The following is an 18,322-nucleotide window of genomic DNA, read 5'->3' as shown; positions in this document are numbered from 1 at the left end:
TATCTTACCTACACAAATTTCCAGCAAGACATGTGAAAATCATGGAACATGGGAGAACTTTTAAATACTCAGGGCCATCCTAAACATTGCAAGTTAACTAGCAACCCTAAGCACTCTCTACCCGAAATCCAAAAAATACCTTCTGCCTCTAAGCTCTTCTAGCAACCAATATTGTTAGCACAACTTCCCAATAAATGAGAAACAATGCACTTCACCTTGAAAATTAGTACCTGTCATCAGATATACCGAGAAAATCTGGAATTTATCTGCCATCATATACATAGATTTTCTTTTATTTGTTTCATCTGTTGAAAGTGCTCTGCAGCATGGATAACATGCTTTCATAGAGAACCAAGAAATGTACTCCAGGAAAGGAGAGAAAATGATGGAAATATCAGAGAGGGTGACAGAACATGAGAGACTCCTAACTCTGGGAAATGAACAAGGAATAGTGGAAGGGGAGGTGGGCGGGGGGAATGGGGTGACTGGGTGATGGGGGGCACTTGACAGGATGAGCGCTGGGTGTTATATGTTGGCAAATCAAACTCCAATAAAAAAATACAAAAAAAAAAAAAAAAAAAAGAAATGTACCCCAGGAAATTACAGGAAAAGACTAGAAGTACTCATTAAGGCACGCTTCTCTCCTAAGAATCTTGCACCTATTATTACATTCCTGTGTCCATTAAGAAGAGCTACGTGGCAAGAATAATTTACTAATTATTCAGGTTATCAAATCTATGAAAGATAATCAAAATTAAGAATTTTTCTGAATATATTCTTCCAATATCTCAGATTTTCAGTCCTATACAACTGTCCCTTCACTTTGCTCCCAATAAGTTTATAATGTAAACACACATGATGCAACAATGTAAGAACATTTTTTAAATACCATACTTAAACAAATATTTATCTGTGAACAGATAATCAAAGCAGTTTTGCTTTCATTTTAATACGATTATCTCAGACCAACAACAGCAATGACACACACACACACTTTTTTTCTTTTATTTTTTATTAAAGATTTTATTTATTCATTCATGAGAGACACGGAGAGAGAGAGAGGCAGAGACACAGGCAGAGGGAGAAGCAGGCTCCACGCAGAAAGCCTGATGTGGGACTCGATCCCGGGACTCCAGGATCATGCCCTGGGCCAAAGGCAGGCGCTAAATCACTGAGCCACCCAGGGATCCCCTCTTTCTCTTTTAAAAAGAAAGAGAGAGTAAGGAGAGAGAGGAGGAAAGAGAGAGGAGCCAAGAAACAGACTCTTTACAGAGAACTGATGGTTTACCAGAGGGAAGATGGGTGGGGGGACGGGTGAACTAGGTGGAGAGGATAGAGTACATTTATCTTGACAAGCACTGAGTAATATGTGGAACTGTTGGTTCACTATATTGCACACCTGAAACTAATATAACATTGTATGTTAAATACATCAGAATTAAAATGTTTTAAAAATATATTTAACTGCATAAAAGTTACATAAAATTTTCCATGAGACTGATTAATATGCATTCCCTGCCAATATTCTTAGTCTTTATTTTTTTTTTTTTTAAAGATTTTATTTATTTATTTATTTATTCATGAAAGACTGAGAGATAGAGAGAGCCAGAAACAAAGGCAGAGGGAGAAGCAGGCTCCATGCACCGGGAGCCCGATGTGGGACTCGATCCCGGGTCTCCAGGATCGCGCCCTGGGCCAAAGGCAGGCGCCAAACCGCTGCGCCACCCAGGGATCCCTATTCTTAGTCTTTAAAACTGAGCTCTCTCTTTCAGAATTTTACCATGCTTTCTAATAGTTAAGCAATGATAATATAGATTCCTAATGTCAAGATATTCTAGATGATTTGCTCTCTTCTTTTTCAAGGCAATGAATTATAGTGCTCAAGCACTGCTAATGAGATAATTTGGGGGACTTGTCTATGGTTTTTGCCATACCCTGCCAGTCCCAGATTGCAATTCTCTGCTATTCCCAAATAAACCCTTCTTTTGCTGGTTTAAAAAAAAAAAAAAAAAGATATTTTTAGAGCATATGATTCTTGAAAAATTTAAGTCCTCCTTCTTTTAGGGCTATGGATATGGTTATTTTAAACAGCTCCCAGAGAGTGGGAGAACAAAATTAAGTATTAGTGAGAACACAAAAGCAATCAAAATAGATCAATATATCCTTTCTTTTTTTTAATTTCTTCACAGTAAAAACTGAGTAATTGACGAGACAAAGTGGAATTCTTACTACAAAACACTCAATAAGAATACTAGTTAGACAACTGTAACTACTGGCTATTTAAAAGCCTCCCAAGGAAACTCTAGGACAGAAATACATGCTATCAACAAACAAGAAAAAAAAGTACTGGTTCTTTTGGTCTTTTCACATTGTTGCTCTTGCTTTCACTGATGCCTTTTCTAAGGGTTATTATATATTTATAGGAGTCTAGTATCTCCATATCCATTTTGCCCTACAAAATAAGACTGTTCAAAAAATCCAAGAGAAAATGTATGTATTCTTTGCACATATTCTCTAAATCACTAAAATTACTTTAATTTTAATGTTAATTCAGAAGTCCAAAAACTCAAGGATACAAGTTACTACCTTGTAACGTTTTCACATTGTTTTCAGCTTTATTTCTACTTAGGGCAGTTCACCAGAAAAAAATAATGATTAAAAGAAGGTACTCAATATTTGTTATCAAAAATAAATAATAAATAATAAATAATAAACATTAAAGCTAGTAATTAATAATAGATGAACCCTTTCATAGCTTGCCAGGAAAAGGGTGGCCTCTCTAATCAGTTAATATCTGATATCTGATACACAATCAAAAAACATTATCAAAAAAGAAAAAAAAACATTATCAATAGACCTCAAAGCAGGATTTTTTATTCAATGTGCATAGATAATTTCACTCCAAAACTTTAAAAAAATACTTTTGGGGCATCTGGGTGGCTCAGTCGGTTGAGTGTCTGACTCTGGATTTCAGCTCAGGTTGTGACCTCAAGATCATGAGATCAAGTTCCGCCTTGGACTCCACACTCACCATGGAGTTTGCTTGAGATTCTCCCTCTCTATAACTGCCCCTCCCTCCACTAGTGCTGCCTATAAATAAATAAATAAGATCTTAGAAAATAAAAGTACTGTTTTGGCTTTCTACAACAGTGAAGCTTTCTCCTTTTATTTAACATTGGGCTAAATTTTGGCCTATTAGGTTTAAGCCAGTGTTTTCCCATTACTGAAGAAATAGTATACCCTCCTAAATCACGGTAAAGAAGCAAAAGCCTTGTTGATGTCAAAGACTATAACATCTTATTATAATACCAAATAGACAGGAGAAGAGGAACATTATTAGCTAAAGAATAATCTAGTTAAGACCCTTAGTGACAACGTCTTATCAGAGTCAAAAGATCCTAAGGATTTTGGACTGTTAGTCCCTTCTGCCTGGAATATATTACCCTAGTCACATCACTCAGGTCTCTGCTCAAGCAACATTTTCAAAGAGGCATAAAACACTTTTGCTGCATATTGAAATTCAATGATTATCTCAATGATTATCTCATTTTAATTTAAAAGATTGAACTGATAACCTATGATTACTCAAATTCATGTATAACTACATTTTTCTCAAAAATTAACAAAACATGTTACTTCAAAAACCATAACAGACAATACTTCCTGCCAATGATAAAACTTGTATTTTCAAGGAAAAAAAAAAATCAGAATTTTGGAAAATCTGTATCTCCTATCTGGTGAGCTTGATAGACTACCAAAACTTAAAAGACTTTTCTGATGAGCTATGAATTAATATTAATGAATGCAAATTTTAAAAATTTGTCTAATGAAATACGGCAACATTTGGAAGATATGCATACTTCAACCAACCAAAATACTTTCCAAAAGACCAATACACAATGTTACAAACGTTGGAGAAAGCATATGTATTCATGTACATCCTCTACATGTAAAAGATCTGCTCAAAGTACAAGACAGACCAATTCATTTTAATGTAAAAAATTATGGAAAACTCATTGGTAATATTTCAGATTCCACATTGAATCTACCATTTGCTAATTAAAATGTTCTAAAAATATTATGGTTATGATTGCACACCTCAGTAAATTTACTAAAAAAAACAAATCATTGAACTGTATGTACAGTTCATCAATGAGTCTTATAGCATATAAAACATACCTCAATGAAATGTCAAAAAAAAATCTGGGTATGGTTTCAAAATATATCCATGATTGATTATCTAAAGAGGCTTTTAAAACACTCCTGCTTTGGGGATACCTGGGTGGCTCAGTGGTTTAGCACCTGCCTTGGGCCCAGGGCATGATGCTGGAGTCCCGGGATCAAGTCCCACATCGGGCTCCCTTCATGGAGCTTGCTTCTCCCTTTGCCTATGTCTCTGCCTCTCTCTCTCTCTCTGTCTCTCATGAATAAATAAATAAAATCTTAAAAAAAAAAAAAAAAGCTTAAAAAAAAACACTCCTGCTTTTTGCAACTACATATTTACTTGAGGCCTGATTTTCTTCAAATATTTCATCCAAAACAAAAAACTGCAACAGATCATTGAAAGCAGCAATTATGATAATCAGCTGTCTTCTATTAAGCCAGACATGAGACTTAAAACTATTTTCCATTTAAAATGTTATTTTTGTTAATATTTAATGGGTTTATTATTAAATATATTAATAAATTGTTTTAAATTTTTATTTTAGCCTCTAATATAACAAATATTGAAGCCCACATAAACAAAAGCTGCTTTGGGATCAACAATTTTTACAAGTGTACAACATCCTAAGGCAAAAAAAACTGAGAATTGCTGCTAAAGGGAATCACACAAGTGCCTGAGGGCTCACCAAAGACTAGAAGAGTTATCCCAGGGTGATTTCAAAGTAAAATAGGTCTCTGAGTATCACAATCTCTGGAAGTATATAAGCCACCACACTGTTAAAGGATGGTACAGTATGCCATCGAAGTTGAACTATTTCTCACCTTCTCAGCCCACAAGGTCTCCACAGATAAAATGAAGCTACACAGGTATCACTTCAACCCATTATTCTCTTTTTTTTTTAATATTTTATTTATTTATTCATGAGAGACACAGACTGAGAGAGAGAGAGAGGCAGAGACACAGGCAGAGGGAGAAGCAGGCTCCATGCATGGAGCCTGATGTGGGAACGTGATCCCGGGACTCCAGGATCACACCCTGGACCAAAGGCAGGCGCCAAACCGCTGAGCCACCCAGGGATGCCCCCACTATTCTCCATCAATTGTCAAAATGTAACAGAATTTACCATGAGCTTATCAGATAGGAAAGACTGCCAGAACAAAGAGAAAGGGATGTAGTTCCAATAAGCATTATTGACAATAATATGAAAAAAAATAAAGGAACAGATCTGTGTTAAAAACTTCCAAACTCCAGGAAGAAAAACTAGTATTTTGAGAGATACATATGGCAACAGAGAAAAAGAAAAATACAGCTCAAAAAAGTACTTCTAATCTTGTCCATAAGGAAGAACAGAACATTTTTAATACAAAGCTAATCATTTCCTTTCTGAAAGCACATTTTCTGCAATGTGTTTTTGACAAATTCACTCCAAATTCATCATGCAAAGGTACATGATGATCTTCAATGAACTTGTTAACTAAAATAAAACAAAAGACATCTATTATCAAAGTTCATTTATCACAAAAATATAAACCATTATTACCCTTTTTTAATGAATAGTGACTTTCAGGAATTGAGAGACTCAAGCTGTCTGACTTCAAAGATGTATACCACAACAGCAGCTCAGTGGTTTAGCACCTGCCTTTTGCTCAGAGCGTGATCCTGGAGTCCTGGGATCGAGTCCCACATTGGGCTTCCTGCATGGAGCCTGCTTCTCCCTCTGCCTATGTCTCTGCCTCTCTCTCTCTCTCTCTCTCTGTCTCTCATGAATAAATAAATAAGATCTTAAAAAAAAAAAAAAAAAAAAGAGGGATCCCTGGGTGGCGCAGCGGTTTGGCGCCTGCCTTTGGCCCAGGGCGTGATCCTGGAGACCAGGATCGAATCCTACGTCGGGATCCCGGTGCATGGAGCCCGCTTCTCCCTCTGCCTGTGTCTCTGCCTCTCTCTCTCTCTGTGTGTGTGACTATCATAAATAAATTAATTAATTAAAAAAAAAAAAGATATATACCACAACAAAGATGGCTAAAACACAAAAACAGGTGAGAAAATACACACAAAACATGTACCATTTAATGGCTTCTCTCTCCTTCTCCAGTCCTTACTCCCATAAGCAGAGACATGTAGGTGGGATACTGAACTAACTAGACCTGTGAATTTACCAACGTTAACAAGCATACATCTATGTGCATGTTACCTAAGGTCACAATCATTAGTCTCTTATTTCCAATACTTATGCATTCTAGTTCCACTTCCACTCTCCATCAATGACCAAAACATTTCCCCTATCTCATTACCATGGTTCATCACAGTATTCTCTCTTGATATCATAGTCTATATTCAAATATTTCTTTGAAAATATCTCATGATTGTGCACCATCCTCTTCATTCCTATTACCCACATTAACCCAAGCCTTCTTCTTCCAATTGACACAAAGTCAATTGCTTTCCCCCCTTCCTTGCTCGACCCATTCTGCTGAGAGCAATAAAAGCTGTTCCTAAATAGTATTTTTTATTATGTCATTCATTTCCTTGTTCAAGAAATCCCTAGGGCAACTTCCTACTATTCAAATTCTTCTTCAAATAAATTCCAGACTAAGAAATAAAAAATTACTCTTAAAGGATGAACTGAATTATATCTAGATAAAGCTGTCAAGAAGAGAGAGAGGAAGCAAGGGAGGGCAGGGAAAAAGGGAGTGGAAGGGGGGGACAACTCCCCAAATGGTTCTCTACAAAAGTTCCACTTTACTCCACACCATTTCCAACATTCTGAAAAGCTAAAAGATTTAGAACACCCATACCAGAGGCATTCTGGCCTCCCCGTAACCAATTCTAGTGATGATCAAGCATTACTTTCTGGAACTGACTCTTTCATCAAATGGATATAGCTTTGTTAGAAAATACAGTATATTTCCTCCATGGAGCCAAAATCTGTAACCCTATTTTCTGCACTCATTTTTCTAGCATTGGCCTTTCCCCCAAAAAAATAATGAAAAAGAAAAAAAAACTTCCTTCTATATGGCTGCCCATCAAATACAGAGTATAACTAAAATGTCACAAGTCTCCTCTTCTTTAGTTCCCTCAACCACTCCTTATGAAGCATGGTTTCTAGCCACCCCCTCCCTCCCTGGGCACCCATAACATGATGTCAAGTTCTAGGAGCATACGATTTTAAAAAGTGAAATGCAACTCTGTCCTCCCTTAATAGAACCAAAAACTAAGTTCATTTTCTGGTTTCCTTGCACAATAAAATAAAAACTGGGTTTCCCAACTCATATTTAAGCTACTATCTGCAAAGCTGCTGTAAATTAGCAAATCTCTAAAAACTATTCTGTCACTGAGATGAAATCACACACTAGACTACAGTGTGAAATGCAAGAAGGGAGAGTGGAGGGAAGAAGCTGCAATCCTCTGGCAAATCCTTATTTCCTCACAAATAAGCCCTGTCAGATATTTGCACATTTTTTATTAGATTCAATGAATAATTTTTCATAGCATTCCACTACATTCCAACTGAAGCAAATTTACCAACTCTACAAGCAGCCAATTTCTCATACCCACCTACATTACCTCTGTATGTGACAAAGTCCAATGGATAGGTAGCTTAAATTTGTAGAAGACAAACATGAACAAATTTCCTTCTCAAAATGATTGTTAACTCACCAAAAGGAACATATCTATTTTAGATCTGACTTTATATTTCTCAGGACATTCTGATAGTTCCTTTAACACATCCCATTTCTGAAACACCTAAAAAGATCACATCTATCTGTAAAATAAATTAGGATATTGATTTATCTACCATACTCTGCTTTATTATTCATAATCTATTATTTCTATGTTAAAACAGAATTATCAAAAAGAAAAGTTAAAACAGTCCAAGACATAGATTCCAGATTTTAATATCAGACTTAAATAACAGTAAAACAATTAGCAACCTCATGATAAAGCTTACTCAAATTCAAAGAATGATAGCTTTCACCATATGACAAATGAAGATACAACCTAAAACTGTAAAAATGTTAATAGCCACCAGTGTCCTAACAGAACAAATGACAAAGATTTTTATAAATTTATCTTTTTTTATTTCTGAACTTGGAAATTCTCTTGATCCCTAAACAAAATCAAAATTCAAAAATCAAAATCCTGAATAAGGGGATCCCTAGATGGCTCAGCGGTTTAGCGCCTGCCTTCAGCTCAGGGTGTGGTCCTGGAGTCCTGGGATGGAGTCCCACATCGGGCTCTCTGCATGAAGCCTGCTTCTCCCTCTGACTGTGTCTCTGCCTCTGTGTGTGTGTGTGTCTTTCATGAATAAATAAATAAAATCTTTAAAAAAAAAAAATGCTCCAAAATCCTGAATAAAATCAGACTCTAAAAACAAAAAAATACACAAAACATTAAACTCACTTGCCACACTACAATACTGGATTTTGACCACACAAAATCCCAATGAAAGTGCTTTAGAACTGTTATTGTTTAAATTAAGCTTCCAACTAAACTCAACATATAAAAATATAACAAAGCATATATCAAAAAAAAAAAAAAAAAAAAAGTATGACAGTATCTTGTTAAGTGTTGGTTAGAATAAAATAAAACAGAAATCATCCAAAGCCATAGCTTTGCAATTCAAACAAGCTCACAGCTGGAAAAAAAAAAAAAAAAAAAAAAAAAAAAAAGCTCACAGCTGGACTTTTATTCTTACCAAACCGTACACTAAAAACCTTCCTCATTTTCAATTTAAGAAGAGAAAAAGAAAAGGTCTTTCCTGGTAAAACATGTATCGTTCCATATCTCCAACCATTAGTATTTGAAAGTTCAATAACAAAAAGGAGTATTGAGACATAAAAACAGCTGGGTATTTATTTTAGAAACAATTTTTTTAAAAGGACTCTATAATAATGAACCATACACATTGGCAATTCTAAGCAAATGTGTTTTTACGTTTGATATGATTCTAGAACAGACCTCTGTGGCCCAATCAGATCAAACATTTAGAATGCATCTAAATCCCCAGTCTCAAACTGGAATGGGGAAATCTATTTAATTACTGTAAATCCTATTAAACCAATCTTCTTTGTAAAGTGGAAAATGTCTGACCTCTGAGGGCTCTGGAGGGTATAATGAATGCAGAGTTTAATTAGGGCCCACTGTTGGCTCACTATAATCTATTAATTAGCATTCTCAGTCCTCTCAGTATCTCATTGCAGTGTCTCACTTTACTTTAAAATTGCACCCTATGCTTTTTGGACCAAAGTTACACAATTTTAGGATTGTGTGGTAATTATAGTGGGTGCAGGAAGAATATATTCCTGCCAGCACTGGTGCTTAATTAGGGCAAGGGGCGGAATCTAGATAAGGCTGTGTTCACCCTCCTTCAGTGCATGTGGGTTTTTTTGGCATCACACGCCTGTGGACTATTTCACTTCCATTGGACATCAGTGCTGACTCCTCACCTCACTCTTTACAGAAGATTCAAATACTTTGCCTTTAAATGTAGTTTGATAATTACAAAGGATATTGTCATTGCTTTTTATCCATATAGCTTTCGCAATATAGGCACAATTAGCTGCCTCAATTATTTGAAAATAAAGACATATATCAGTAATTTTTTCCTTGTTAAAATGGACATTTCCAAGTTGCTTGATAATAAAAATCATCTTTGTGAAAGGCATATTTTCAGTATCATCAGAAAGGTATACAAAAAAAAAAAAAAAAAAAAGAAAGGTATACTAGAGGCCAGCTAATTCAATGTAAATCTAGTAGTCTTAATTCAACTTCTACCAAAATCCACTTTAAATTATATATAAGCTTATATTTATACATATTACATTTATACACACACAAATGTAGTGTCAATATACTCTTGAAAGGTAGAAACTTTAAAGGGAATTGTTTACTCATGTGTAATCTTTACACAATATTTATCACAAGAAGTTATAGCTCAGCCATTGATTTTTATTAACAATAATTTGAGACTGAATAATATTTAAGTACGACGTACTATGTTAATGCCTGTCTAAATACATATACAAAGTACCTCATATTTGAGCACTGAAACACCATCAGTATGTACTCCAATTTATCAATCTGATTTTTACAAATTAAAAAACCTAATATTGGGCAGCCTGGGTGGCTCAGCAGTTTAGCGCGGCCTTTGGCCCAGTGATCCTGGGGTCTTGGGATCGAGTCCCACATCAGGCTCCCTGCATGTAACCTGCTTCTCCCTCTGCCTGTGTCTCTGCCTCTCTCTGTGTCTCTCATGAATAAATAAATAAAATCTTTAAATAAATAAATAAATAACCTAATATTCTTGACATACAGATACATAATGATTTTTTTAAAGATTTTATTTATTTATTTATTTATTTACTTACTTACTTACTTACTTAATTTATGAGAAACAGAAAGAGAGAGAGGGCAGAGACATAGGCAGAAGGAGAAGCAGACTCACTGTGGGGAGCCTGATGCGAACCTCGATCCCAGGACCCCAGGATCATGACCTGAACCAACGGCAGATGCTCAACCACTGAGCCACCCAGGTGCCCCCAGATACAATCTTTAAGACATTATGCTAAAAAAAAAAAAAAAAAAAAGACATTATGCTACATTGATACCTTACCACAAGACTAAATAAAGCAAATTCTTTTTTTCTGTCTTGAAATTTACAATTCAACACCAATTGTAAAAACTTTCAGAATGTATCCAGGAATGATAAACTTTTGGTGTTGTACTTCACCTTCTGAGAACAAAACTGTGAACTGAGGAAAACACATTCCCTCCCCCACCCCATGTCATATGTCATCTGAATATTTTATCTATACATCCATGATTCTCAAGGTGAGGAGATACCAAAATCACCAGGATGGGCTTTTTTGTTTAAACATATCTAAGATTTTAAACACTTTTTCCTAAACATACATTCCTTCTACCAAGGGTCACTGTCACAGTTAACAATTATTATGTACAGGAGTCTGTCACTATCCTGAAGTGCAGTAGGCAGAAAAAAGGTTGAGAAGCGCTGAGCCAACCGTGCTTTGTTTTCCCTTCTGTCACAACTGAGCTCAAAGAATCATGAATTCCCTATGGCAGATGAGCAATACACTGGTTTAAGAATTAGATGTACCACATTCTAAAGATCCCAAAATTGGCTTATCTCAGAACCACCAGGGAAGCTGGACTCCATCTCCAAACATTTATAAAGTGAGACCTGAAAATCTATATTTTAAATAAATGTATCAGAACCAACATTTAGGAGCCTCGTCCTTACTTTTAAGATCTAACACTGGGGTCTATTTTAGTTTTTCTCTTTCTTTTCACATTTTTGTTTTTAAAGTCTTAAAGATTAAATCCCAAAAACTTCCTAAGGAATACCTTTTAAAGGACATTTCTTCTTTTTTAATCTCTAAGAGACTTAGAGATTTAACTATACTAATAAGACATTCCAAGTCTGTGTAATAACAGATTATATTTAATTGCTGGTTAAAAAGTAAATGCAAAGTAGTATGAGGCTATAATATATCTGAGAAGAGAAAATTATCATAATTTCTAATTATTTTGAAATCTCTGATTCAAAAGAATTAAACATTTAGGCATTTTTTTAAAGATTTATTTATTTGAGAGAGAGGAGGTGCAGAGGGAGAGGGAGAGACAATCTTAAGCAGACTCTGCACTGAGTGTGGAGCCCCATGCTAGACCTGATCCCACAACCCTTAGATCATAGCCTGAGCTGAAACCAAGAGTTGGATTCTTAACCAACTGACCCACCCAGGTGCTCCAATATTTAGTTTTTAATTCATATTGTACTATCAAGTAAATTTGAAGATTTTTAACTCTGTGATGTTAAATTAAGTAGTTCAGAGAATAGTAAATAGGCATTAAAATAATGATTCAGACATAGGGCTTTAATATACAGCAGATGTGTTGGCTACAAAAGATAATAAAAATAAATAAATAAAAATTAAAAAGATCACAATATAATACCTATAATATTCCTTTGTATAAATTATATCTGTGTGTATGCACAGAGATGTTCATTAGGGAGAAACAACAAAATGTTAACCATGGAATAGCAAAGTTACCATATATGGGAGGATCTAGAGCAAATTTTGATTTCATATCTATGTTTTTCAGTATTATTTTTATGATCAGAGAAAAGAAGCTATTTTTACTACTAGAAAATTAAGTCTGGGGCTTTAACATACAAAACAATATAACTAGCAATCTTCTTCAAGTAACCAAAACAGTAGACATGAATGCCTGAATTAAGTGTTAGTTAATAGAATGGTAAAACAATCAACAAATCTTAGATTTACTTCACCAAAGACATCACTTCTAACTCCTTCTTTCTTAGCATTATTCAAGAATGCTAAAGAAATCCAAGTAAGTTTATTACTTTCTTCATAATTTTTATTAACCAAACTCCAAAACAAAGTATAATATTAATAAGGTAGCTACTTTAAAATTTTTCTTTAAGAGTAGAATTTTTTAAGGAGGCAAATAATTCAAACTCGTAAGTTTAAGAAAATTTGTAAAAGTCTCAAATAAAAAGTATGATTAAGATTTTAGTTGCTGGGGTGCCTGGGTTCTCAGTTGGTTTAGCATCTGCCTTCAGCTCAGGTCATGATCCCAGGGTCCTGGGATCTAGCAGCATTCGGCTCCCTGCTCAGTGGGGAGTCTGTTTCTCCCTCTCCCTCTGCCCCTCCCCTGTGTTCATGCTTGCTATCTCTCTCAAATAAATAAATAAAATCTTTAAAAATGTATTTTTTAATTGCTGGAAGCATGAATAAGATTTGTTCACATCTCTGGAGTCATGTTACTCAATGTGACATGACAGTGGCCAAAACATCAACTATAACTTGGGAGAGGAAAAAAAAAAATGTCTCATATATCTAATAAAATAGCAGTTAGCTCTCAAACTGCAAAGCCCTAAGTATAATGCCTAGTTACCTCATTTATTTTCTAGAAGCAATCAATCTACCAAATTGCCTTTCTTCCACTGTAAGTTAGTATGTGGTACCAAAGTAAGCACCATGGTAAATCTTATTCCTATCCCTCACACTTAAGATATGTAGCCTGAGTAATTCTGTTAACGCATCTTAGAGCACATGGCAAAATTATACTCTCTCGAGAACTGGAGAAAGGTAATACAGGGTTAAAGAAAAGACAGGAAGAGAAAGAGAAGCAGGGAAATGCAAGCAGGAAAGCAAGCAAGAACAGCGAGCAAAGAGACATGGCAACCAGAAAAAAACTACAGCATCGGGCAAAAAAGGTTAAGAAAAGGACAGAAAATAGTCAGATAAATAGGAAAAAGATAAATGAACCAAGAAGAAGAAAACCTAAGGAAGAAAAGAAAGAGAATAGCTCATTTCATTCATACACACGATTTCAGTCAAAAAAGGTAAGCATACATATAACACTAACCTGGTTTTCCTCCTGCACCACTCTATACTGTTCCTTCCAAATAGTGATTTTGGAAGCTTCATCTTTTCTCAGGGCTCGTTCTTTCTTCAGCTCTGGGCTCCAGAAAGTCTTGATGCTATTCATTGAAGAACTTAATTTGCTCTCCTTTACTTCCACATCCTTCCGCAAGAGATCATTTTCTCTTAACACTTCTTTCAGCTGTGTCTGCAGATCCATGATTGTATTATCTCTTGCCTGACGAAGAGAGTGAGGAACAGTGGATGCCATACTCACAGGAGGGAGGTGATGCTCTCCAAATGCTATGGTGTCACTAGCTACCCCACTGCTAGCTATATTGGGGCTACTGCCCATAGCAGTCATCCTGACACCATACGGCAGACGTCCCCCCGAACGCCCAAGCGTCATGGTGCTTTTAGGGGTTTCTGAACCCACATTTTCATGGTCACTTAGATACATAGGTCCAGATGTAGCATAAGCAGCATTTAAGGATTGGATATTCTCCATTGAAAGGGTTTTTCCACCGCCACCACCAACACTGCTTCCAGAACTCCCTCCTGTACTATTGGTTCGACGATGACCCAAGCGAGGGGAACGAGGAAGCCTAGGTGAACGCCCAGGGCTCTGGTTGCTTGGTTCCACCTTCCCAACTGAGCGAGCACTTCCATACATGGTTGCAAGATGAACTTCGGTGCCAAGTTGTAAAGCAAAGTACGAAATTCCGTGAGGTTTCTCAATGGCTGTAAGTCTGCTTAAGGCTACTCAGAAATAACAGGTCTCCAGCTGTTCAGTCTTGAAGAAATGCCTAACACCATATCTGTAATGAAAAGATCACACATTAAATCCTCCCTCTCAGAAAATTTTTCATTACCCCCACATAAGAAAGATCTCCCTGTCATCTATTTATTCATGCATTCAAAATCTGTCTACAGCACATTTCACTTTAAACATCATTTTAACAGTATTTTGCATGTCTCAAAACTAAATACTGAAACCATGCCACACAAATGGAAAAAAAGAAATAAGAGGTATAAAGACTAACAATAAAAGGATAAAACTCTATGTTTGAACCTAAGATTTTCTAACTGGAAAACCCAGGATCACTCACAGTTATTAAAAATAACAGGATTCTACAAATCGGTTAGATATAAAATAAATATATAAATACCAGTATCTTCCTATACATTAGTAACACAATTAGAAGACACAATTTTTTACTCACATATAGCAACAAAATCATAAAAACACTTTAAGTACAAATCTAACAAAAAGGTGCAAGCATGAAATACTTCATATCCTAAAGAAAATCCCTACAGGATTCTCCAAATAATCCAACAAGCTGACCCTAAAATTCAAATAGAAGAGTTAAGGTATAAGAATAGAATAACGTAAACAATTTGTAACACAAGAACAAAGAAGGAAGCTGTTCCCTAAATACCAAGATAAGTTACAGGTCCATGATTCCTCCTCACTTTCAATGCCAAAATCAAAAGAGCTATACGTTTTGTTTCTTCTTAACTCATTTAACAGCAAAACCTGACCTGATCTGGTATGAGGTCATTTATTATTTATAGGTATTATTCACACACTTACTGAGAAAACAATGTATATGATTACAGGATACTGCATAATGTCCACTGGGTATCATGGGGGAAAAAATCTGGACTTCAAGCCAAATAAGACCCCCCAGAATTTCTCGTAAGAACTCAGAGCTTTGGGGAGCCCGGGTGGCTCAGCGGTTTAGCACCGCCTTCAGCCCAGGGTGTGATCCTGGAGACCTGGGATGGAGTCCCAAGTTGGGCTCACTGCATGGAGCCTGCTTCTCCCTCTGCCTGTGTCTCTGCCTCTCTTTCTCTCTGTGTTTCTCATGAATAAATAAAATCTTTAAAAAAAAAAAAAAAAAAAAAAAAAAGAACTCAGAGCCTTTTAAAACCACAGTATTTAAAATTGTATAGTACTGGCACAGGAACATAGTCTAAAGTGTATATGTAAGTTAGTATATGCTAAAAGTAACATTTCAAAAGAATGAGGAAAAGACAAATCATTTCAATAAATGAGGTTTGAACAACTGGTGCTCTTGGAAAAATAAATTACATCCCTACTTCACACAGTACACAAAAATAAATTCCATGTACATTAAAGATACAAATTTAGTTGTTTTTTTCTTTGAGAATGTGTGTATGCATATGCTTATGTGAGCAGGGGGTGTGGGTAGGGGAAAGAGAAAGAGAAGACCAAGCAGCCTCTGTTCCAGCATGGAGCCCAACTTTGACATGAGATGAAATCAAGAGTTGGATGCTTGACTCACTGAGCCATCTAGGTAGGTGCCCCAAAGATACAAATTTTAAAACTATCAAAAGTACTAGAAGAAAACTTAGGAGAATACCCTTGTACCCTTGTGAACTTGAGTTAAGGTAGGATCTCTTACAGTAAGAAACAAAAAGCAAAACTATAAAGAAACACAATGTATTTAAATATGCTAAAATGGCATATTAAGTATTACATCAAAAAATACTATAAGTAAAATTAAAAGAGAAACCAAAAACTAGGTGATATATATCTAACATAGGTATATAGATATATACAACCTGTATAAAGAATTCCTACACGGAAATGCCAAATTTCAAAGAGCAATGGTATAGGGGGAAGGGAGCTTGTATTGTAAGAGGAAGTTGGGGGCAAAAAATCTAAAGTGAACTTTAGGTTCACTTTACATTCATAAAGCTTGAATTCTTTTTATTTATTTTTTTAAAGATTTTACTTATTTATTCATGAGAAACACAGAGAAAGAGAGAGAGGCAGAGACACAGGCAGAGGGAGAAGCAAGCTCCACGTAGGAAGCCTGACGTGGGACTCAATCCCGGGTCTCCAGGATCAGGCCCTGGACTGAAGGCGACGCTAAACCGCTGAGCCACCCAGGCTGCCCAAGCTTGAATTTTTTAAAAGCAAAGTATGTTCATATTCCACAAGCATAATAAAAACCAATTTTAAAAACATTTATCACAACTATCTACTTTCAATTCTCTCAAAAAATAAATCAACTAGATCTCCATGGTACTCCAATACAGTACCAAAAGAACTGGCTCAGGTCAAGTAACAGGGATCAGCACATTAAATAATATTTTCCAAAAATCCACTGTTATGTAGAAGTCTTAAGTGTTTCTTCACCAGGGCACCTAGGTGGCTCAGCTGGTTAAGCATCCGACTCTTGATTTCGGCCCTTGATTTCTCCTTGGGTCATGATCTCAGGGTCATAAGATCATCATCGTTATCTGCTCCTCCCTCAGTGGAGAGTCTGCTTGTCCTTCTTCCCTCCCCTTCTTGCCCCCCCCCAAGAGTCTGCTTCTCCCTCTCCCTCCCCTTCTTGCCCCTCCAAGAGTCTGCTTGTCCCTCTCCCTCCCCTTCTTGCCCCCCCCCCCAATTCACATGCACACTTTGTCTCTAAATTTTTTTAAATGTTTCTTCCTGAAAACACTACCCAAGGGAACCCTGGGTGGCGCAGCGGTTTAGCGCCTGCCTTTGGCCCAGGGCGCAATCCTGGAGACCCGGGATCGAATCCCACGTCGGGCTCCCGGTGCATGGAGCCTGCTTCTCCCTCTGCCTATGTCTCTGCCTCTCTCTCTCTCTCTGTGACTATCATAAATAAATTTTTTAAAAAATTTAAAAATTTAAAAAAAACACTACCCAAGTAACTCACATAGTCAAAATTAGGAATTTAAAGAATCCATATACTTCACTCAAACTCAAAGAGGTTATTTTTCAGAAATATAAATTCACTGGCAGTCTCACCTTAACATTAGTAAAGCCCTAGGGTAATAGCAAGCAGAACAGAAAGTACATAGAGCCTGAATCTTTAAGGTTCCATCTCAGAAATAGCAATAGTTGGATGCCTGGGTGGCTCAGGGGTTGAGGATGTGCCTTCAGCTTAGGTCATGATCCTCCCTACAGGGAGCCTGCTTCTCCCTCTGCCTATGTCTCTGCCTCTTTCTCTGTGTCTCTCATGAATAAATAAATAAAGAAATCCTTTAAAAAAGAAATAGCAATAGTACATCAAGTTCAGAAATTACAATACTCTACTAGTAATGTTTGGAAATTCCTCTCTGGGAATAACCTAGATTAAGAAGTAAAAATTTCTTGGGATGCCTGGGTGGCTCAGTGGTAGAGCATCTATCTGCCTTCAGCTCAGGGCATGGTCCCAAGGTCCTGCATCAGGTTCCCCACAGGGAGCCTGCTTCTCCCTCTGCCTGTGTCTCTGCTTCTCTCTGTGTGTTTCTCATGATTAAAATTAAAAAAAGAAAAAAAAAAAAAGGTAAAAATTCCATGTTTTGTTTTGTTTTGTTTTTTAGGTAAACTCTATGCCTAACGTGGCTTGAACTCAGAACCCAAGATCAAAATTCACATGCTCTACCAAGTGAGCCAGCCAGCACCCTTCCTTTTCATGATTAATCTGGACTGTGAGGTAGGTGACAATAACCTACATATTGCTGTTTGAATGAATTCTATTTCAAGATCAAAGAGGAATGCAAAGTTTTTCTCTTTTTAAGTAAGATGAATTGCTTAAAATAAGAGCCATTCATTATCCAGAATCCCTTGAACGATAACAAAAGCTAACATTTAGTATTTACCATATGTCAGGCATTGTGCTAAAAATTTTATAATATCTAATATATTTTTTTAAGATTTTATTTATTCATTCATAAGAGACACAGAAAGAGGGGCAAAGACATAGCCATAAGGAAAAGCAGG

General features: G+C 36.3%; 1 protein-coding gene across 24 annotated transcripts in view; it reads right to left on the bottom strand.

Annotated features, from left to right (window-relative positions):
- The window catches only part of ERC1 (ELKS/RAB6-interacting/CAST family member 1), a 534,848-nt gene that overhangs the window by 486,283 nt on the left and 30,243 nt on the right, over positions 1 to 18,322 (bottom strand). For all 24 annotated transcript variants that reach the window (XR_013364494.1, XR_013364495.1, XR_013364497.1 and 21 more), the window contains exon 2: positions 13,580 to 14,393. Coding sequence is in view for 21 of the 24 variants with exons in the window: in XM_077871590.1 (XP_077727716.1) it covers positions 13,580 to 14,248 (669 nt within the window). In the remaining 3 variants the exon portion in view is untranslated. The remainder of the gene's footprint in view (positions 1 to 13,579; positions 14,394 to 18,322) is intronic.

Source organism: Canis aureus, chromosome 25 (genome assembly GCF_053574225.1).
Source record: "Canis aureus isolate CA01 chromosome 25, VMU_Caureus_v.1.0, whole genome shotgun sequence".
Classification (NCBI taxonomy): Eukaryota; Metazoa; Chordata; class Mammalia; order Carnivora; family Canidae; genus Canis; species Canis aureus.
The sequence above is the reverse complement of the archived record's forward strand: the minus strand, read 5'-3'. Positions and strand labels throughout refer to the sequence as shown.